General features: G+C 39.2%; 1 protein-coding gene across 5 annotated transcripts; it reads right to left on the bottom strand.

The window, feature by feature from the left end:
• Positions 1-237: 237 nt before the first annotated feature.
• ZDBF2 (zinc finger DBF-type containing 2) lies at positions 238-22,061 on the bottom strand. Of its 5 annotated transcripts, XM_040603622.1 has the most exons (8): positions 20,804-21,716; positions 17,242-17,353; positions 16,581-16,632; positions 16,413-16,459; positions 16,006-16,057; positions 15,313-15,418; positions 14,310-14,437; positions 238-7,608 (listed from the first exon to the last, which is right to left on the bottom strand). In XM_040603622.1, exons 7-8 carry the CDS (start codon positions 14,384-14,386, stop codon positions 4,767-4,769), a joined length of 2,919 nt encoding a protein of 972 aa, XP_040459556.1. In that variant the 5' UTR covers positions 14,387-14,437; positions 15,313-15,418; positions 16,006-16,057; positions 16,413-16,459; positions 16,581-16,632; positions 17,242-17,353; positions 20,804-21,716; the 3' UTR covers positions 238-4,766. The 5 variants fall into 5 exon arrangements, with proteins under 5 accessions (XP_040459556.1, XP_040459554.1, XP_040459555.1 ...); XM_040603620.1 differs by lacking the exons at positions 16,413-16,459; positions 20,804-21,716 and adding an exon at positions 21,989-22,061; XM_040603621.1 differs by lacking the exons at positions 16,413-16,459; positions 20,804-21,716 and adding an exon at positions 21,897-21,919.
• Positions 22,062-22,534: the final 473 nt, after the last annotated feature.

The following is a 22,534-nucleotide window of genomic DNA, read 5'->3' as shown; positions in this document are numbered from 1 at the left end:
GGATGTCATTGCTTCAGTTGCCACAGGGCAGGATGAATCTTGGCTTCGCTGAAGTCAACAGAAGACTTCACTAGGTCAAGATACCATACAGGTGTAAACAGCTGGTTAAGTTATGACTGGCCTTCAAAACAGTAGCTTATTCCGTAACATTCTGTGGTGTTTTATCCACAACAAATTATAGCAAATAGTTTCAAATTAAAGTCCACTTCAAGAATAAAGAAACTACAAAAATGGAAATTCAGTCTTTATTTTATTAAAACAAGATTTGTTCTGCTGATGGAATGAATAAATTCATAACTGCAAAACTTAAACAAGGAACAAAACCTTTGTTTCTGGGCATGCTCAGACTTATGCTACTACAGTCTTCTGGAAAAGATTATTGCGAATGCTGTAATTCATAGCAGATAAATGATTAAAGACAAAAACTCTGGGATTTTAATTGCATTAGTAAGTGAGACACATTTTACTTTTCTTATCTGTCCCAAAACATCAATAGTTGAAATACTGTTTTACTTCCACAATAAGTACGAATTCAGATTACTCCATTCTCAGGCAAAGTTACCCTAGGGGAAAGAGAAAGACGACAGCTAAAGAAATCAAGAAACATCATCCCACTCCTCACACTACTCAGTGAAGGAAGCAGACTCCCAAACACAGGAGCATAAACCAGCTTGCCCTCAACACTTCAGATCAGGACACCATCCACTCCTGTTACCTGTCACTGATTTAATTCCAAACAGAATATCCTGTCCTGTAAATTAGCATTTCGCAACATTAAAAAAAAAAAAATTATCCAAATATTCGACTGAGGAAAAGCATGGAAACAATAAATCTGAAATTAAATAATATGAGGATACAAAGAACAAGCATTTGGCAACAGCACTGGACAAGTTTGTAGTTTCACTGTATTCTTATAAACTCACATTGTGTCAACGACCACGGACAGTTGAGACAAAGAAGCAGATAAAAACATTACAGCATCAAACAAGAGTACTGCAAAATACACTACCAATTACAAGAACATGAAAACCACAAAAAAAACATTATTGTCATTTGGGCACAAATTTAGCATGAAACTTAAACACAACTTCAGATTAAGTCATAGTCTCATTGTAAGTACAACTAAACACCTCATTTTATCTGAGTCCCAGAGAGGAACACTTTCACACTACAATTACAAGAACATTGGATGCAAACTTGAAAGCAAAAACTCCTATCAGAAAAAGAACTGAAGAACTGCTAGGTGCAAGCATCAGATACCCGAAGTTTTGGGCACTTGCTATTCTACGTTTGGTTAGCACCTGGCATACGTACAGGTCACTCTCAAGGTTCACAATACAAGTGAATACTAAAAAGTCAAGCTGCTTAGAATGAGGTTGTGTTAAAAGGCTGAGTACTTTGTGAGGGGAGAGACTTTTTTTAAATTATGAAATGTATAAAAAAACCCTTAAGTATGAACTTGCAGAAGGTCAAAATTACATATGCACAGAAGAAATTATTTTTCTCAAGTATTATATCATGCATCTAACTGCTGCCAATTAGATTCAAAAAAGCATGACTTTCCTCCTTTTCAATCGTTCTTTTCTTGCTTCTCTACATTAAGATATGCAAACATTTGTCCACTAATGTTTAAAACCAAAAATATCAAACAAAAAAAACCAACCCTACTACCCCAAACCAACCAACCCCTCCTATCAATTTCAGGATAAAGTGCTTCAGCTCTAAAGTTTTCCATTAGCGTAGGCTTCATAATCATGTTTCAAAGTTTCAGTCATGCTCCTAATGAAATGATGTACTATTAAATAAAGGCAGCAGAACCTGCATTATTTATCTAATAGAAACCAGTTTGACTAATTCCCCAAGACCCCAGAAAACATCTCTTTTCTCCTTCATGCACATGACATTTTGAGCGTGTCTGCAATTTTTTTATGCTTGGCAGATATCTTCATCAATTATCTTTTCAAAGCAGTTTCTACAGTTACTTCTTATATCACAATCTTCCCTTTTTTCCTAGTAGTCACTGAGCATGCACAGAAGAGATTTCTAAACAGCCAGTGAGGCAGAGAACAACATCCAAGCTTACACTGTCTTATTTTGACGCTGTCAACCACAGAAATGTTTCCAGACTTGCACCCCAAGTCTTATTCTTCTAAAAAACTGTTAAATTTTTAAATTATTTATTTATTTATTAGGAAAATATATAGCTACTTACACTTTTTATTTAAATATAATACATTTTTCTATTTAAAAAAACACCCTGACAAGGAGGTGTATTATTGGAGGAGGGGGTGGGAGGGGGGAAGACATTACAGGCTAAAAATATTAGTCATTCTATAGTCCTCAAGATACTTTTATTACTCAAGGTTTCAAGGAAGTTATGTGCTGGAGAAACACAAGCTTGCAATGAATGAGTATGGAGAACAGTATTTTTGGCTATAAGCAAATATGCATTAGTGATCTTAAAAGTACAATGTGCATTAAACCTTACTCACACACAAAATTCATGCTCTTCGTGTACAATATTGTGAAAAATAAGATAGAAGAAGTTAGATAGGAAAACATTCTTGTATCATAAAAATATGTTGGAATGGGACTTATCTATAGAGTTAATTTAAAGCTTTGCTTTAAAACAAACTTTATATAAAAAATCTTTTTTATCTAAAAATTAGCCTTTCTATAAAAACCATTCCTTTAAAACTTTGCTGTGAAAAAAACCCAGTTTTATATTAGACAAAATATTATAGAGGCACAATTAGTTAAGAGGGCAATAAGAAATCATGTTATAACACTTCATTTTCCAGTGACTTGCAATACAGTCATGATTATGTGTCCACTGACAACCATAGGAAAATTTATCCACAGAAATCAACTTTTATTTAAAAAATAAAATAAATATTAAAAAAATATATCTGTCAGACCATATTTGACTTGTAAAGGAACTTAGTTTCCAGGTGGCTTTAGTACACGCATATCTTTTATTTATCCTGGGAAATATGCACATAAATTTAAAAAATCCCAAAAATAGTTTTTGAACAGGTGGTTTATGATGACAGCTTTTATATTTCTTTCAGATACTGTATATTAAAATAAAACATTTCAAAGTCCACCTTTATCTCAATCCAAACCAGTAGTCTTGTCACTCTAGAAAATGAATCAAGAATGATTTTGGTTTTTCAGGGGAAATTGCACAGATATGTTCCATGGCAGAGAGAGCAGGGTCTGGTCTTTTCTATGTTTTTCTTGTGTTCTGAAAGACACATTGTACAACTCCGGAATTTACAAAGGCCTTTAAGGTAACACAGATTATAGAATATACCAAACTGCAGATTCACAAACCAGAGCCCTGACTATGATGACATTTAACTATATGCTTAACTTCATACAAATCAACAATTAACCTTCAATCTTAAAGCACAGGAATATCTGCAAGACTGGGGATTTGTGTCTCCTAAACACATTAAATAAGCTGTCATCATAATAACTATTAAAAAAAGAAAAAACTAAATCAAAACCCTACGGTCCTTTTTGCCATAAAAATCATAATAGTCAGAGCATCAGTGGCCAAACATGAATCACTAAGGGATATTAATTTTAATTCAACTAAATATTTTAAACAGATATTTAAATATCTGTTTAAACAGATATTTGAACTCTAATACATTTAGATAGATGCTGCTTTAGGTTTATTTAAATATTTTACTGAAAGTTTAAAAAGAAAGTTTCAAATATAGTACATAAAAATGTAACCAACAGTACACCCAATTAAAATAAAAAAGGACAGAAACTCCAAATTGAGGTTGACATTCTAGAACAACTCACTGCTACTTGTTTGCATTATAGGTTTTCTACCCCCATGCTAAGGATGTGAAACTCACCTAAAAACTTAATCAATAAGCTATTTTAAAAAAACCCAAACCACAAAACAAAACAAAAAACCCCAAACCCACAATCCAAACCCTAAGCCTGTATTTCTTTTGGAACTTGAGATTTCAGTTTAGCCACCACCATTTGAACAGTGCCCTAGAGAGACGCGTTTCCTTACCAGCGTGGTCCGTTATTGCTTGATGAGAGCCCACAGTGACTTTGTGTCCAAAATAACTGCTTTGGACATGGTCTCAGGAAAAAAGTCAATATAAAAACATGTACAATTATATTCCATTTCAAGAAAGCACTGAACTGATCTGAATTGTATCATACTGTATCAATTTTAATGCCACTTCATAGGCAAATATATATTACGTGTCAAAGGAGGTGTGCATATACACAAACACAAAATACACACACAGAATTCAGCCAGTCCAGATCAATGTATCTTCATTTAATTTCTAGCATAACAACCAAGTCATTTTTTGCACTTTAGAATTATGTGGAAAAATGAGAATAGGCACAATTAATTAATACAGCTTCTAGTTTACCTTATTATAGTGCACTATTACGCACTAATACCATGAAAACAATATGATACTATTCAAGCTTATTTTTCTGATGTACAGGTGAAGTCTAGTAAATACGACTTTAAGTGCTTTTTAACTCAAACGCACAACCTCTGCAGCTTAACACAGTAGAACAGTGCAACACATTATGTCCCCATATTCCAGGAACAAGAGCAGAGTTTACAGTTGTACTTGTTTCACATTAGACTGGCTTTGCACTTTCTGCAGCTCTAGCACTTCAACAGCTTCGTCTATGACCTCCTTTTGTTCCCTTTCCTTTTCCTCAATCTTTTCCCAGGTGCTGGCTATAAAAACAAAAAAATCTTTTGGTAGCTAGCTGTCACCTGGTAGAACAAGACAGTTTCGAATTAACGGTACAGCAGTTCTTCTAGAGGGTCGGTTCACAGTGCTAGGGTGACCCCGATCTCCACTCACTTCCCAATTCCTGACTTTGGAAGAAGTTTGCTCTGGCTTCTTGGGAAAAGACTCCGATGTGACCTTCTGCCTCTTTTCAGGAATCGCTGTGACAACTGTTGAGTTCAGAAAGGTCCTTTTTGGTTTCCTCCTCACCTTTAATTTTTTAGCATCAGGCTTTTCTTTCTTAGGGTGCTTTCCCACTGTAGTTTTCCTTGTCTGGCACCTACGGATGGAGAAAGCAGAAGATTTCTGGGCATGAGGATGAAGTTTCCTTCTTATCCCCTCTTTTTGCTGTTTTTTACTTCTGGAAGTTTGTTTGCCTGTAGTTACTCTGTTTCGTCTCCTCCCAACAGTACGTCTGACAGACACAGGCCCTCCTGCAGACTTTCTGGAAAAAACTGGTTCTTTATTAGTGCTTTCTTTTCTCTTCCATATTGCCTTTGGATTCTCCCTCTCTAACCGCTCGTTCCTGACGGATGTCAGAGGAGTTTTGGTAACTCTGCTGTTAAATGGAGTTAATCTACAATCTCCTTCTATAGCAGACTGGTGAGAGTTCAAAGGTGAAATAATCAGATGTTTCAAAGACTTCTCAGAGTGGCCAGATACCAGACAATCTGTTCTTTCTGTGGAAACAGAAGATCCATCTGCCTTTTGACTTGAGACTGTGTCGTTCCCTTTACCTGGATCTGGCAGGAAAGATGCTGAAGATGAACTATAGAAGTCTGACCAATTGAGTGACTTTGATGGTGTGCTTTCTCTCTGTGCATCAGTTAGTTTCCTCATGTTTGCATCAAAGCTGAGACTCCTGAAAAGCTGTCGAACGTGGGAGGGCTTTTTGGCCTTTTCTCCAACTACACTCTTTGGAGGCATTTTCAGAATTCGATTTGTCAGTGGGTCATAATACTTTAAAGAACATTGTTTGTATTTATACCTTACAGAGTCCTTGCTTTCTGCAGAGTTACAATTTTTCCTCATTTTGAGAGTATCTGAAGGTTTACCTTTACACTGTTTTATCTCTGGGCATGAAAGTACATACACCACTGTCTTCGGCTGTATAGGACTCATAATCTTGCTATAGGACTCAGGAAGTTTAAGGGCACATAGTCTGGTTTTCATGTTGGGAGTTTTTTCATTCTCCGGCCACACAATGCTTGCTTTCTGATCAGCTGGATCAGATTCCCTTCTAGACATTTTTCGTTTTGCTACAGGGTAGTTCAACAGACTTGTTTGGGTGCCATGGCTCACTTTAACCACCTGGCATCTTGAAGCCAGGCGCCACGTCCTTTTCCTAGGCATTTTATGAATTTGTGGGTTGCATAGTGTATCTGAGGCTAAAGATGGGTTATCAAAATCACAGCCACCACTTAAAGCATCATTAAATTCTGGCAATGCTTTAACTGGTGCACTTTCTCTTCTATTACCCTCAACGATATTGTTCTTTTTTTCATCCTTCTGCTTTTTTTTCTTCATTCTCTTCCCTGTACAGTTAGGTGAGGATTCACTGTCAAAGTAGCAGCGAAAACGACCTTCCCTGAAATCACGCACAAGTTCTTCAATTTTTATATCATCTTCATACATTATTTGAGACCACGTCTTTCCCACAAAAGAAGGAGGCACATGAGGCAGAGCTGGAAGAACCGGTTCTTCAGTATGAACTATGACATCCTGTTTCATTGCTTCTATTTTCTTTACCGACTCGCTTTTTAAAACAGAAGAGAGCTGTGTTCCATAGTCTTTATCTTGCAAACTTATTTGGACTTCTTTTAGGAATTCTATATCTTTTACAGCTACCTTGGGTAAGTCTGATCCTGCCTGAATAGGTGCATCACAGTCAAAACTCATTTCAGAACCCTCTAAATGAGTGTGGTCCAGAAGTGATGAAAAAGTTAAACTGGGATTATTGTCTTCTTTGAAATAAGTTTCTTCAGAGGTAGTTCCATGGCAGTATTTCAAAATTACATCTTCAATAGTTTCATCCACTGAACTTTCATCACCTCTGTTTGTCTTCACGTTTTTGCATTTTGCTAGTTGTGGGGATGTCCCAAGATCTAGGGAGCTGCTGATACCCACAGTATCCCTGAGATGGAAATCAGATGCCAAAGTTTCATCCTGAGTTCGTAAACCATCTCGTTTTGAGAGAGATTGACCTGAGGTAATACGTAAAGAATTGCTGTGGCTGCACATAAGATTCTGATGAGAAGCCAAAGGGCGTTTTGGGTGAACTGGTGCCGGGGCAGGATTCAAGCATGGGTTCAGTGACACATCACTACTGCATACCTCCATTTCTGTTTTAGCACATACACTATGCGGAACCAGATTTGATGCTGCCAAATTCCTAACATTTTTTCCTGGTTTAGGATTAACAGAAGTATGGATTACAGGACTGACAGAAAAACACTGAGGTGCAGGGCTCACAGCAGTAAGCTGCCCTTCATGGCTATGACTTGCAATTTGAGCATCTTTCAGGGTATCCCACTTCTCATTGCTACAAATGCCCATAGACTGCTGGGATATTCTTATAACATGTTCCTGCCCTCTTTCTAGTTTTTGAATAAATGCTTGCATTACGTAAGTTTTCTTCGCACCCTCATGAGACTGACATGGAGCAGAAGAGTGTATTTCACCAACAGACTCCTGGTCTTTGCAGGAAATATCCTGTCTGACTCTGTTCCTCCTTTTCTCCACCTCTTCTGGGGACAGGCAAGCAATCCTAGCAGCCTCTGGAGTGACAGGGAGTGGCATGTCATCATATGTAGGTCTAAAGGGGAGGAGAGAAAAAGAAAAAAACCCACATAAATACTGAAAGTATGTTGAAGATTTTTCAAACAATAGTGTTCTGGTTTGGGGGTGGGGGGTGTGTGTTGTTTTTATTTTTTAAAAAAAGAGTAATTACCTAGAGCACATCACACCTAATGAACAAACTCAAGCTACCAGCTTTGCTACTTTAACAAAGGTATTCCACTTGGCAGGGGGGAGCAAGGAAAAAAGCCACAGATGGAACGGCGAGCACTCCACAAAGCTAAAGATAACAATTCAGGCATTAGTCAGATACCCTCTTCATGTAACCAGCCATCAAGAATGGCCAAACACACATTACAATCATTTTATAAATACAGCAAAGCAAGAAAAAGTAAAGGCATTTCCTTTGTTTGAGGTTGTGAGCTTATAAAGAGGTTATTTCACTGGTAAAGATATCATTAATTAATATTGAACTTTTGCAGAGAAATGGAACATTATAATACGGCACAGTATAAAAATACTATTGAGTGTAAATGTCCCTTTCCCTACAAAACGTAGCTGCCCAATAGGAACTCAGCATATGTTGCCAAGGAATTCCATGCTTACTGTTTCTCACAGACATACCACAGCTTCCAAATCACTTCTATAACATGCCAAGTTATGATTGTTCAGCCTCACTGTGATAACAGCAGATTTTTATATATTCTGTAACTGGCAGTTTTGTCTTTAGGACTGCCTCAAATACAAGTGTTTAAGTCTTACAGAATTAACAGAACAGACAGATATGGACTATTTCTCTGACACAACACAGGCTTCAATGTGTAACAGCCGGGGAAATCCAATGAAAATAGTTTTTAAAAAAGTAAAATATAACAGAAGAGAGAATTTTGTGTTTCATTTGAAAAGTTATAACCAGACCTTGCAAGATCCAAATGAATGTTTACTTTAATACAAGGCAGACAGCCATGCACCTCTTACGGTGCATTCATCTGCTAACAGAAGTATTGTGAATAAATTTTATTGTACAGCAATTTCCTAATTATAAACATTTAACTTGCACATTTATTGAACATTAAAAATCAATTAATGTTGTGGTTTAACCCACCAGATAGCTAAACATCATGCAGCCAGTCACTCCCTCCCCTCCCAGTAGGATGGGAGAGAGAATTGGGGGCAGGGGGGGAGTACAATTTGTGGGTTGAGATAAAGACAATTTAATAGGACAGAAAAGGAAAGGAAAACAATAATTAGAATACACAAAGAAGCGACACACAATGAAGTTGCTTGCCACCCACCAACTGATGCCTAGCTAGCTCCCAAGCAGCGGCCCCCAACCAGCTTTCCCCCTAGTTTATGTACCGAGCATGATGTCATATGGTAAAGAACATCCCTTTGGCCAGTTTGGGTCAGCTGCCCTGGCTGTGTCTCCTCCCAGCTTCTTGTGCCCCCAGCTTATACTTGCTGGTACAACAGTATAAGAAACTTAGAAATTCTTGACCTAGTGTAAACACAGCTTAGCAACAACTAAAACATCAGCATGTTATCAACATCATTCTCATCCTAAATCCAAAATACAGCACTACCAGCTACAAGGAAGAAAATTAACTCTATCCCAGCCAAAACCAGGACAATTAACAATGCTTAATAGTCAACATGTAGAGAAGTCCTTGAAGGACTCAGACATGAGTAATTAACAAAGACAGGTGATACCAACCAAACTTGTAAGTATTTCTAACTAGCTTCTTCACACAAAAGCAATCACAAAAGAACTTATCTGAATATAGCTATGTCTCATCCTTTTAGTGAGAGATGACAGATAAAAGAAGAATTCTCAGCTTGGAAGAACTGTTTTATAGTTGAAAAAAAATTATATGGCCAGTGTTTTTTAAAAAAGAAAAATTATTTAAAACTGGCATTTGAACTCTACAGAGTTAAAAAGACACAGTCCAGAAAAACATACTTCATAGGATCACCACCAAAACAAACCAACCTCCCCAAATCCACCCACCCCCACAATAACTCATATTTGAAAGCACCTACTTCAAACCTCAGAACAGGGCTCAGTGATCGGGCTCATGATCCACCATTAGACTTCGTTCTCTCTCTCTGAGACACTAATAATCAAGAAAACAGTTTTCCAGCCAACTGCATACTCATTTCATCACCATTTAATCTCCAACCATGTTCTCCTTATATGTTTCTTATAAACCTCATGTAAGAACATGCCAAAAGCTGGACTTTTGAGAGATGGCATGATAGATGGAACATGACAGATGACACCAGGATGGATGATTCTCCTCTATTCACAAGGTCTGTTATCCTATCAAAGAAGGAAATTAGGATGGCCTGATGCAATTTTTCTTGACTAAATCAGCAGCAACCATTTACTCATCACTTCATTGTCTTCTAAATTCTTATGAAGAATGTGGTTATTCAGTTCTTGGGGAAATACTGCAATTTAAGCAAAGAAGTCTGTAAGCAGACCCTGTTCCCACCCCTCCCACTGACAACTGACAATTGTTACACTTGTTTTTTCCTCACTCCTCCTGAAACATCACACATTCCCCGTGGCCTCTCAAAAATAATTACTAACAGCACCCAGACTGCTTCAAAGAGCACCGACTATCATGAGTGCTGAAAACCCTGCTTACTTGGATCACTTGAAGAGAACTACAGAGCCACTAACAATCATAAGCACAACAACCTTTTATGCAAAATAGTATGGAAATGAAAGTTATCAGAAGACCAAGACCTACAAGGTATTTCACAGTGCAGGGACTTAAGCCCCATCCATCAAACAAAAAAAAAAGCCTTCCAAGGAAACACAAAGGCAGTCCCATAAACATCCTGTAGATCAAAGTTGCCTCCAATCATTGAAACTCATAACAAAAATCACACTGGCTACATAAAAAGTGATAAAGCACTGCATGCTCTTCATACTGAAGTAACTTATACTTTACTTTGGCTATTAGGATATTATTCCTCATTCACTACAGTGACAAACATATCAAATATTGACTGCCAATACTTGATTTGAACTAATGGTGCAAGTTGTATTAACACACACACACACACCCTCAAAAAAAAGGTGTTTGTTATTACAGACTCACTACCTATGGTTCCACAGGTAAAGCCAAGTCCAGGTTTTTCTTGAGTCCAAACACTAAATGCTGAAAAATTCATGTTGCAGAATTTTACCTTTATTTAGGCCACCATGCCTAAGTTGTTACAGTTTTACATAGTGTTCAAAAGCATGTACAAGACACACACATGTTCCCCTATCCATAAAAACGGTGTGTGGGGGAAATGTGTATGTTAGGAGTGAAGTATGTGTGAATGCATATACCTTACATATTGTAATAATACACAAATTAAGTGCAAGTAAGGAATCTAAAGAGGTAGCTGTCATGGCTCATGCATACCAGAAACGGGAATCTTGCAGAAGACATGGCTGTCTTGGTTAAAAGAAATAACAACCAAAACCTGACATAATTGAGATGCCAAACTATGTTTTCCTCCTTACTGTATAGGATGTTTAATTGATACCTGCCACAGGCCTTGGGTTTATTCCTGGTAACACATATATTGAATACAATCACAGGCTGAAAGTCTGAAGAAAAATATGCCACAACAAAACTTCTATATTATAAATAATTACAGTTACAAAAGACTGGAAGGTAGTAAATACATTGCTAACATTTAAAAACAATGAAGTTATAGGTGGCGATACAGGAAGTTTCACAGCAACTAGAAGCTTTTAGAGCTGTACCTGGCAAGTGAGCTCAAGTAACAATTAATATAGAATAAAATAGCTGGAAGACTGCAAGATCTAGCCACCATCAAGGTTTCTCAGCAAGAAAAGTTGCCTCTCGCTTATCTCTGGACCATGTGTTAAGCAGTGATAAAGGAGCAGATAAATAAAAAAAGACTTATCACTTTGATATGCAAAATGATTTCATCATCATGCAAAAGTCCCTGGGAGTCCATTAAAAAGCTAAACAATCACTGAGGGAGGAAAAAAAAAAATCCCAATCAAACACCAAGAACTGGTTGCTAATATCAGAAAGGAGGGTTGAAAAACCACTCATCATCACAACAAAAGATTGGAAGCAGAATGCCCTCCAGTCCAGACTTTCCCCTTTCAAAATTTTTAAAAGGTAAAGTATTAACATTTCAAACAAGGAAATGCTAAAAGGATCCTCTGAATAATTTCACTAAAGGAACACAATAGGGATGTTCAGTCAAATTTTGATAAACCAGGGATAAAACTTAGCACACACTTCTCATGATGCTAACAAGCCACCTGATTCACCAACAGCAGTATACAACTCCTCCCTGTCTAAGATGCATTATTTTAAAAGAAAGGTAATAAAATTTTATGACACAACCTGCAATATTCCTCATGTACTCCAAAAATACAACATTTTCCTTAAATGTGTGTCACCTTTTAAAATACAGTGGAATTCTGGTTATCCAAGAAAAGGGGACAGAGTTCAGAGTACAGACAAGGGTTATAGGACTGACTAAGCAAAAGGAGAAACCCCATATAATGAAACCTTTTTTTAAAGAAGAGGATTATTTCTATTATCATATGAATGCAATGCAATCAAATACATCAGATGACAATGCCTGTCTGCTCAGCTGCTGTTCCCTACTGCTGCACGCATTCTTGTCCACCCAAGCTCTGAGACAAAGCACCTTTGTTCAAACTTCAAAAATCTTACAGATCAGAATTAGACCTAAAGAGAAGGCAAAAGGCAGTAGAAAAAAAAAATCTTCTAACTGTCTCGCTTGAGTTCTTCCACCTTTTCATGAAATATCTGGCATCTGGATACTGCTGGAAGACTGAATATAGTACTAAATTGATTCTAGTATGCATAAACTATAGCAAAATTCTAGGCTTCCAGCTCACTTAACAGTTTATATTCAATTTTCAAAAATTATTTATAAGCAAACATCTCCAGGGTAGAGGGAACAACTACAGGTTCCATACAGTTAGGAACTTCTGACAGTTTTGCTACAAATTACCCCTCAAAAGCAGAGTGAAGATTTACTCCCTTAAATAGTCAATATTACTTCCTTATGCAAAAAAACCTTCTACACCAAGACTCTGGAGGAAGGAATGATTTATTGATTTGCGATTTTTTTTTTAACTGGGGGAGGGGCAGAACACCAATATTCTTTGAAATTCAGTATAAATCAAAGCTCTGAATAATTCTTTCCTTTTTCCACATCACTACTAGGTATACTGGTTCTGCAAAACAAGTCAAGTCTCACAAATATATCTATATTCCTTTTAAATGACACTTAAGATTTCTTGTGTATATTCAGCTTAATAGTATAAATGCGTATTTAAGAACTGCATGAAACTTTATCAATCCAAGTGTTTTCATATAAGAAAAAAAAGATAATCCAATTCTTACCTCAGACATCAGTTAAGAAGATGACTCTTCTTCACTCATTTTTCAGAGCAGCATCGCAACTTAAATCTAATCACACTTTCTTTTCCATCTTTGCTTTTCTTCCTGCACTCTGTCTAGATGTAGGATTACTCATTCCTCTTCTCCCTCAACCTTCATCTAAATTTTTTACATTATTTTCCTTATTCCATTCTTCCAACAACTTAGAGGAACGCAGGTAGCTTGTTTTTCCTAGTTAGTAGGTTTTGTTCACCAAAGGAATAACCTTGTATTGGTGACACCTCATTTTTCCTTTAGGTGTTGCCTCAAAGTGAATCCTTTATTTTCCCCGTGGCAAAAAAATTGTGGATGTTCTTAAACTAGAAGGATTAAATTTATTTATTTAAGATGGAAGGCTCAGTTTACTCATTTATTTATAGTGGTGATGTATACATGTCCTGAACTAATTTGTCATGGACATGCCTATTAGCTTTTTCTGTCACATCCCTGACAATATCAATATGGCTGCCTTCAGACAAAATACCCTTCTAACTTGTTTGTCAGATCTATAGCAGAGTTCTGTATCAAGATACACTGTACTGGGTTCAGAGTGGGTTTTTTTGTCTATCTTGCAGAACATTACAAACTAGGAATGAGAATTAATTGATTTCCCTCCATCTACAGAGAAGTTACACACTGACCCTCTTACCCCTCTTAAACATGCACATGAAAAATAAAAAGAAAGCTTCAAAATCTGAGCATATGAATTGGCCAATTAACGCAATTCATGTATTAACTGAATGTGTGAACTGCAAGGATAATGAAAAAATAAACATAAATATTCACCTGACATTATCCACAAACACCAAACTAAAATGATGAACTCTTTAAAAATGTACCGTAAAATATGCTAAATATACACATAAAGCTGAGAACTATAAGAATTATAATTATATATGTAAACCCCAAATTATAATAATTAATAAATGCATGTCAGACTATACAGTCTGTCACTATACCTGCTGACCCATATATTCCTTCTTTTTTCAGGTCTTCACATTTAATTGCTATCAATAGTGTATCAAATTCTTAAGTAGCAACACAAAGTTTAAAAGTGCAGAAACAACACAAAAGCAATATACTCAGACAATGTTTATACAAATGCACTTCTTTCTAAATTGTCTTCAATGTGAAAGTTTCACTTCAAGTGGGCAAAAAGTACTGCTCAGCAGCGGAACAGAAATACGAACTCATAATACATGCATTCTACCAGCACATACTTAAAACAAACAAACAAACAAACAAGCCAGTTGTATTATACCTGTTGTCATGGTATCTGTGGGGATGATGCTGTAAAACATCCTGCAGGAAACGCTCCATCAAGCTACTAGTACCCATACGATTCCTACAGTAAGTGGTAAAATGTCTGTGCTGGGAGCTGAATATATGCTGGTGAAAGATAAAACAGATGACTACTTTAATACTATTGTTAACACACTGGCCTGTTCCTAAAAATTACTTGCCAGGTTAAATGTTACACTGTTGCCCAGGTTAAACATTACACTGTTGCTACAAAAATATTTAAATAAAAAGAAATCTTTACCTTTTCTACCTTAAGGCCTTGATTCAATGAGATTTTTAAGTATGCTTAGGGAGTCTCAAATAATACTGAAATGTATTGAAACATCGTTCTGACTCGGACCCAAATTAGCAGCTCTGACAGCTGCTCACAAATTTAACTAGTACAAATACTCTCACAAATCTCACAGCTGCTCACAAGTCTCGTGTAACTAGTATAAATAGTCTAAATTATCTACAACTGACTATTAAAACACTCTTGAACTTCGTATGAGTAAACATCCTGTAATCCACTTGAAATAAGGAGAATTTTCCTAAGCACAGAAGATTAAAGAGGCTTATACTTTCTAATTAAAAAAGTATAAAAGACAGGAGACACAAAGAGCTAAAGAACAGAAAAGAAAACAGTTGCTGAAATGTCTTCAGCCTTGATATCTAACATATTAACCCTAATACTTTACAATATATACAGATCTTGGGATTACAGCCACAGCAATAAACCTAATGGATGCAACGCACAGTAGTGTGCCACTTCAGAAAAGCAGACTGCAGTAACCAGGCCACTCCACCAGCACATTTTTAACAGGTAACAGATACAAAGGGTATCTTCTTCACAGTGCATACATTGTGCAATTCACAAATTATTTGTCATTCAGTATTAGCGTAGAGACTGGTAATTTATAAGCTGATAAAGCCTTTTGGTACTCCTTGCTATCTGTTGCTTAATTATGCAGAAACCTTCTCACCTGTTCCAGATTACTGTAGTGTACATGGCAACAGCTGCAGTATCCTTGTCTATTTTGCACAGTGGATACTCCAGGCCAAGGATGTTCTTGATCTCTTGTGTGTAAACTGAAAGAATCAGGTAGTATTACCAAGACATGCTGGGTTGTTTAATTCATGTTCTTAACATAGAATTTCTAAATACCTATCCTACTATTGAGCTAGAACTTGCAAGATAAACATTTCTATTTCAGAATTGTAATGGCAAGTAGGATTACATATTTTAAAGTTTCCCAAGCAAATTTTACTAAAGAAAATTTTTCTTAAATGCAGAACAAAGGATAACTGGTTGAAGGCAAAGCTAACACAAATGCTAACTTCAGTTGGCTGACATCTGAAGTGAATTTTCTTTCCAGAAAAAGCAGTGTCATCTTTCATTCTTCTGATTTTTAGTATTTTGAAATAAAATAAATAGATCAAAGACAAAGAAATATTGACACCTACACATTGGTTTTGGGCACCGCGATGCACCTTCCCCACAGTTTTTAATAATACGCGGGTACAAGATGAAAATAATCTCCATCATACACTTGATCTACATTGCATCACTGTCACCCATGACACAAGATAACAAATAATGTTGAAGAACAGATTCTTTCTGGTTTACTTTGTATAGACAGTAAGCTAGATGCTGGTTAGATCATGGCCTAACTTACCTGCAATTGCTGTCCTGTCGTAGAGAGCCTTCAACACCATGTCTGTGGATTCCTAGAGGAAAAACCAAAAAGACCACAACAGATTATCAAAGAGATGGAATAGAGTTTTACCTGCAATTAGTTACTTCTTACATTGCATTTGTCAAAACTACTACTCTAAAGGAACATAAAAAGTTTAGTAAGTTCAAGAATGCAGGTAGAGATCCTTTTGTCCTCAAAGTTCCTCTAAGAGCTTCATGAAATAAGATTTACTCTTCCACAGTTGAGGTGGGTGGGAATTTTTTCTGCTGATTTGTCTGGGATCATGACTAGGAAATCTACATTTATACTGCTACATACGCGATCACTGAGCTAAAATGCAGCATATCTTAAACTGCTTATTACAGGACAAGAAAAATCACACCCACATTGAAACTTCACAGATGATTCAGAAGTCACTTCTTTCATCTAAGCTCTGTAATGAAATTTAGGAAATCAAAGCATGCAATTCGAACTACAAGGTGAACTAATGCTTGTAGTGTTACATTTTAAAAAAATCGTAACTGCAACAAAAGTATCTACTTTAAACTTCTCACCTTGTGCTGAAGAAGCAGAAGCTTCATCAGACGGTTTGATTCTGTCAAACATCTGTAAGAAAAAATAACTGAGAGGAAAAAAAACCAAACCCACAGAAAAGCCCATCTTCGAGCTCATCTTTCAGTCCAAGCCCCAAGCTGTTCGCAAGCATCATATTGTTTCAGCTATAGACCAAGACTTGACTTAAATGAAGCTGCATTTTAAAAATAAATTTCTGCATTACCAGGTTACCTAATACTATATTTAATGATGTGTGTTAGCTTTGGTAGAAGGGACTAATTTCTGATCTAATTAACTAAGTCAAATACTATGCTTACAAATACAGCTTAGGCTATGTTAGGTTATTAAGCAATAACCTTGTCAAATTAATTTAATTACTTCATTTCCTAAGTTGCCTTTACAATAAAGATGAAAGATCTATGCTAATAAAACTCTACAAGACCTAGATTACACAAAATAATTATCCAGGCTGGGAAAATAATCCTTATTGCTCAAAAGACCTGCAAACCAGTATTAAATCCCACATTTTTAAACTAAAATATGCCTGCAGCAACATGCAGTTACACGCTTTAGGGTGCCCAAACACAAAGGGCTTCCAAGTTTCACACAGTTCTTTTACATTATGGAACGGAAGCATAAAATGAGCTTTCTAGTACAGACCTTAGAGTCATCAGTCTTCTTCATCCACCAAAGTTGACTCCAGACTAGCAAACAATAAACGTCAAACAGGAGGCCATTTGCAGTGCAGGACACTTATCTTTTCTCATCCCATCTGCAACAATAAAGTTAAAGAACTTTTAAAAATAGGGTTAATAATGCATGTTTTTCATGCCTTAAGGCATGTAAATTTTTATGTACCACTTTGCAAACATGTCAGTCAATAAAATGGACAAATCCCTTTTTGAAGTCTGCAGTATATCCTTCTTTTTTATTATGGAAATGGTTTTGATAACTGTTCCTTCTGGAATAATTTTGTTCCTTCTTTCTTCCTCATAGTCCCTATGTACTAAATTTCATCGACATTTTGAATGCTGGCATTCATGAAATTAAGTATATGAGTACATTAACAGGAAACAAATTCCTCAATATTAACCAAATTGAAAAGAATCTATTTTGAGCATCACTCATAAACCTGATCAGAAGAAGTTTTATTTTACTCATGTTACATAAACTAGTTAGATATTGAAATAATACACTAACTGGAAATTTCACAAAAGGTTGGATGTTCAAAGCATTTCATAAATTAATCACTATATACTCAGTGAAGTACTATCACTAGTATTACAGACAGGAAAACAGAAAGACCACAATAATTTGCACACTCACTGTCACAAGCGTCACAGTGAAAGTTCAACATCCTGTCTCAAAACTTAGAGCTTAGCAATTCTTAGGTCTCCTCTTGGCTTACGATTTATGCAATTCTGGGATAACAAACTTAAAAGTTTCAAATCAACCACTTGTACTTTTTATCCTTTATAAACTGTTTTTATAAGAATCTTTCCTTCCCTTCTCCTCCCCTGTTCTCAAATACATAGAAAAGATGGTCCCCTACGACGCTACATACCATGCGGCTTGACAGATGTGTGTTTTGTTGTTTGTTTTCTTTAAAGTTGTTTTGCTCTTTCCCTGACTATGCACTCTCTACTCATTAGAGAATAGCAGGGCTGTTACAGCAGTTATAGTCAGTAAGAGTATCTTAATATCTCAACTGAGAAAAACCCAAATCGAACCCCAAAAAACAAACCAAAGAAAAAAAACCAACAAACCTCCCAACCAAAACACCACTGATTCTCCTTCCTACAGTGCATCAATTTGATATACAAATTACTTTTAAAAAGAGAGAGAAAAAAAGAAATACATAAATATCTCTAGTGAAAAACAAGAAACAATTTGAAAAACAGGATGTTAGTTAAATCCTTACAAACAATTAACAGAACATGGCCTTGGGAAAAGGAATAGCCATCAATACATCAAGCTGAGAAGTAACAAGATAAGCCCAAGGAAAACCAAATGGGTAATGAGACTAAACAGAAAACTACTTCAACTATGTGTGAACTACCCTAACTAGCATACTAAAAGACCCATCCTCAGCAAAGAGAGCCCCCTACCAACAAAATCTCCTCCTCACAGAGCATGCATGGTACAAAAAACCTAATTGCCATACCTTTAAATGGAGACAAGGCTTGTAAGAACCAATGAAAATTAAGTGTGACTAAATGAAATGCAATTGTAAACAATTGTTCAAAGTGTATAAAAATTTTACCACGTGCTAGCTTTGTGGAATTACCACTTAGCACCCATCTCTGTGCAGACATGCAGTAAAAAATGTCTCAACTCTGTGTGTGGATCTGCTCTTGCACGCTGTGGTGGGCTGACCCTGGCTGAACACCAGGTGCCGACCAAAGCCACTCTATCACTCCCCTCCTCGACTGCACAGGGGAGAGAAAAACTCGTGGTCCAGATAAGGACAGGGAGATCACTCAGCAATTACCATCATGGGCAAAACAGACTCAACCTGGGGGAAATAAGTTTAATTTATTACCTATAATTATATTATATATATTATATAATTATTCAAATCAGAATAACGTATTGAGAACTAAAACCAAAACTGAAAACACTTTCCCCCCCACCCCTCCTTTCTTTCTGGGCTCAACTTCACTCCTGAATTCTCTACATCCTCCCCCCCTTGAGTGATGCAGAAGGATAAGGAATGGGGGTTGCAGTCAGATCATCTCACTTTGTCTCCACTGCTCCTTCCTCCCCACACTCTTTCCCTGCTCCAGCATAGGGTCCTTTCCTACAAGGACAGTTGTCCGTGAACGTCTCCAACATGAGTCCTTCCCACAGGCTGCAGTTTTTCATGAACTGCTCCAACATGCGTCCCTTCCATGGGGTCACAAGTCAGGCCAACAAACCTGCTCCAGCCTGGGCTCCTCTCCCCATGGGCTCAAGGGTCCTACCAGCAGCCTGCTCCAGCATGGGCTTCCCGCGGGATCACAGCCTACTTCAGGCATCCACCAGCTCCAGCACAGGGTCCTCCCTGGGCTGCAGGGGGGCAGCCTGCCTCACCATGGTCTTCACCATGGGCTGCAGGGGAATCCCAGCTCCAGCATCTGGAGCACCTCCCTCCCCCTCCTTCTTCACTGACCTTGGTGTCTGCAGTGTTGTTGCTCTCACATATTCTCACTCCTCTCTTCTGCTGCAATTTGTTGCACAGATATTTTTTCCCCTCCTTCTTAAACAGATTATCCCAGAGACTCTGCCACCATCGCTGATGGGCTCAGCCTTAGGCAGTGGCAGGTCCTCTGGGAGCTGCTGGCAGTGGCTCCATCAGACAAAGGAGAAGTTTCTAGCAGCTTCTCACAGAAGCCACCTCTGTACCTCCCTCCCCAAACCCTGCCACACAAACTCAATACAATCACCCAGCTGTTCTTATAAACCTTCTCATCAGGCAACTAAGAAAAACTTTCTTGATAGTTCATCTGATCTGGGTCACCCTGTCATCCTATACACAGCTAGGACCGAAAAGAGAGTGATTCATGAATGATGCTTTATGAAAAATAACTTGTTCCATACGCTCAAAGTTAACGTACTGATTTTTTAAGGTCTTACCATACATATATATATATTCTTAAGACAAAGCTACAAATGTGGAGCGTGGTAAGAGCGCAGCAACCACAGTGGAGGGTACCCCGTTGGCAGGATGGTCAGACAGTGGTTCCACAGCCGGCAGGGTGGTCAGACAGCCGTGCACACACACACACACCCCCAACAGCCCCAGCCCGGATAAAATCGCCTCAATAACCAAATATACAGCTTCATCTCAGGGACGCCAGGCAGTGGCAACTGCAATATGCTGGAGGATAACTACTACAACGGTTCATTACTTTCTTATTTCAAGGAATAATTTCAATGGCAGCGCTACCGGGAGTTCGCTCATCTGCAAGTACAATGCAGTAAGTTGCACCGCTCAGTTGAGACAAACTCATGCATATTTAAACTGGGCTAAGAACGTAGTAACTTTAAATAGGGCAGGACTATGAAAATAACTATACTGAATTATTCCAGCCTAGGTCTCTTCATTATCTTTGTACAGTTCGATGATATTCGATGGACCAGATTTTCTCACTGGAGAGGCGTGTTAGGAAAACTTGTAAAAGCCTGGCTATCACTTAGTAACTGACAGAAAAACATCAGAAGATCCTTCAGAGATACTTACGTACAAAGCTGACAAGACAGGAAAGCCTATTCTCTCCATCTCAGTGTTTTATAAGAATACTAGTGTACAAGACAAAGGAAGAAAAAATCTGAACTCAAACTATATACAGCTTGCTTACCACCTGAAGTCAAGCTCAAACCACAGGCTAGTAACATAAAAGTAATGTGCCGTGTGTCTTATTTATGTTGCCAAAATCTGTACAGCCTAACTGTAATCCTTACGTTATCAAAACGGAAGCTACAGCTATAAATTCACAAAGGATTTTTCAGTTATCCATGCAAAGCCTGCAAAACTCCAGTTAGTTAAGATACTTCCAAGTGTAAATATCTTAAACTGTACAATTAAGAAAGTTGTATCTGTAAAAGCTTTAGCTTAAACATTCTACCACTGAAAAATCCTGTAAATTGTAACAAATGGATAAACAACTGGCTGCATATAGAAATGCTGGATTTACTACATGAGCTCTCTCTACCACCAATGCTTCCTTTTGGTTTTACCGAATTCCTCTGTGTACAGCTGCCAGAGGATGAAATGCCTCCGACAACTCCGTTTAACAAGAGAAATCCACGAAATGTACCCACTAAAAAAAAAAAAAACAACAAACAAAACGACCAAACACGTGGTGCATTGTGATAGTATATAGAAGCGCCAAAGGCATCAAAGAAACTTCAGACAGCGCCTGTCACTCCTGCACGGCAACAAGTAAAATATAAATAAAAAGAGGCGAAAAGGCCAGTCAAAACTGCGCCTGCAAAGACACCTCACCAGAGCCTCTGCCGCCCCGCCGCCCGGGAAGGCCTGCGCCGGGCAGACAGCGGGGAGACACGCGGGAAAACTCCCCCTCGAACGCAGTGACCCGCTTCCACCGGCTCAGCGCCAGCGGCGGGGCGCAGCTTGCCTCAGGCACCGCTCCTGCCGCTCGGCCCTCCGCCGCGCGTCCCGGGCTCCCCCGCGCCCCTTCTCACCGCCCAGCCGCCGCCGGCAGCCCCCGGCCCGCCGTTGGCCGAGGGCCTGCCGTCCCCCGCGGGCGCCCGCCCCTGCCGCAGGGGCTCCCCGCAGCGCAGCGGGCTGAGAGGGCGCTGGCGGCACTCACCGGCGTTACCGCTCGCCCGCCCCCCTGCCCGGCGCGGCGGCACACATCCCCGCAGCTCCCGACGCCCAGCTCCCTCCCCGGCGCCATCTCACCTCCATCACTTCCCCGTGAGCTCTTCCGTGCCGCGCTGAGGTCAGAGGACGCCGTCCTCGGCTTCCTGCTCCGGGTCGGGCCGCGCGGCGCGGCGGGGCGGGGGCTGCGCCGGGGGCGGGGTGTGCGCTTCCCGCCCGGCCCCGAGCGCCTGGGCCGCCGGCCCCAGCCCGCCACCGGTGTCCCCTCCCCTCAGCGTCCCTCCTGCGCGCTCCCGTCCGGCGCCAGCCGCGTCCGCGCCGCCGGCTGAGGCGCCCCTGCCCCCGGCGCCCCGGGAGCCCCGGGCGCCCCGGCCCCGCGAAGGGCGGCAGCGGGCCGCGGCGGCGGCCGCCTGAGGGAAGAGGGGAGCTGCGCGGCGCCGCCCTGGCGGCCCGGGCGCGTTCCCGCCCGCAGCGGTGCGGAGCCGTGGCTGCTGCGGCCGCGGTGCGGGGAGCCCGCTGCGGCGCACCGGGGGTTGCGGCAACCCGTCGGCTCCGGGCGGCTCTCACCAGTTTTATTTCAACAGCCGCGGTAGTTGTTTTCTCCTTCAAAACACTGTTTCGTATGCT

The sequence above is a fragment of the Falco naumanni genome, chromosome 8, assembly GCF_017639655.2.
Source record: "Falco naumanni isolate bFalNau1 chromosome 8, bFalNau1.pat, whole genome shotgun sequence".
NCBI classification, from domain to species: Eukaryota; Metazoa; Chordata; class Aves; order Falconiformes; family Falconidae; genus Falco; species Falco naumanni.
Note: the sequence above shows the minus strand (reverse complement) of the source record. Positions and strands in the feature narration are given on the sequence as shown.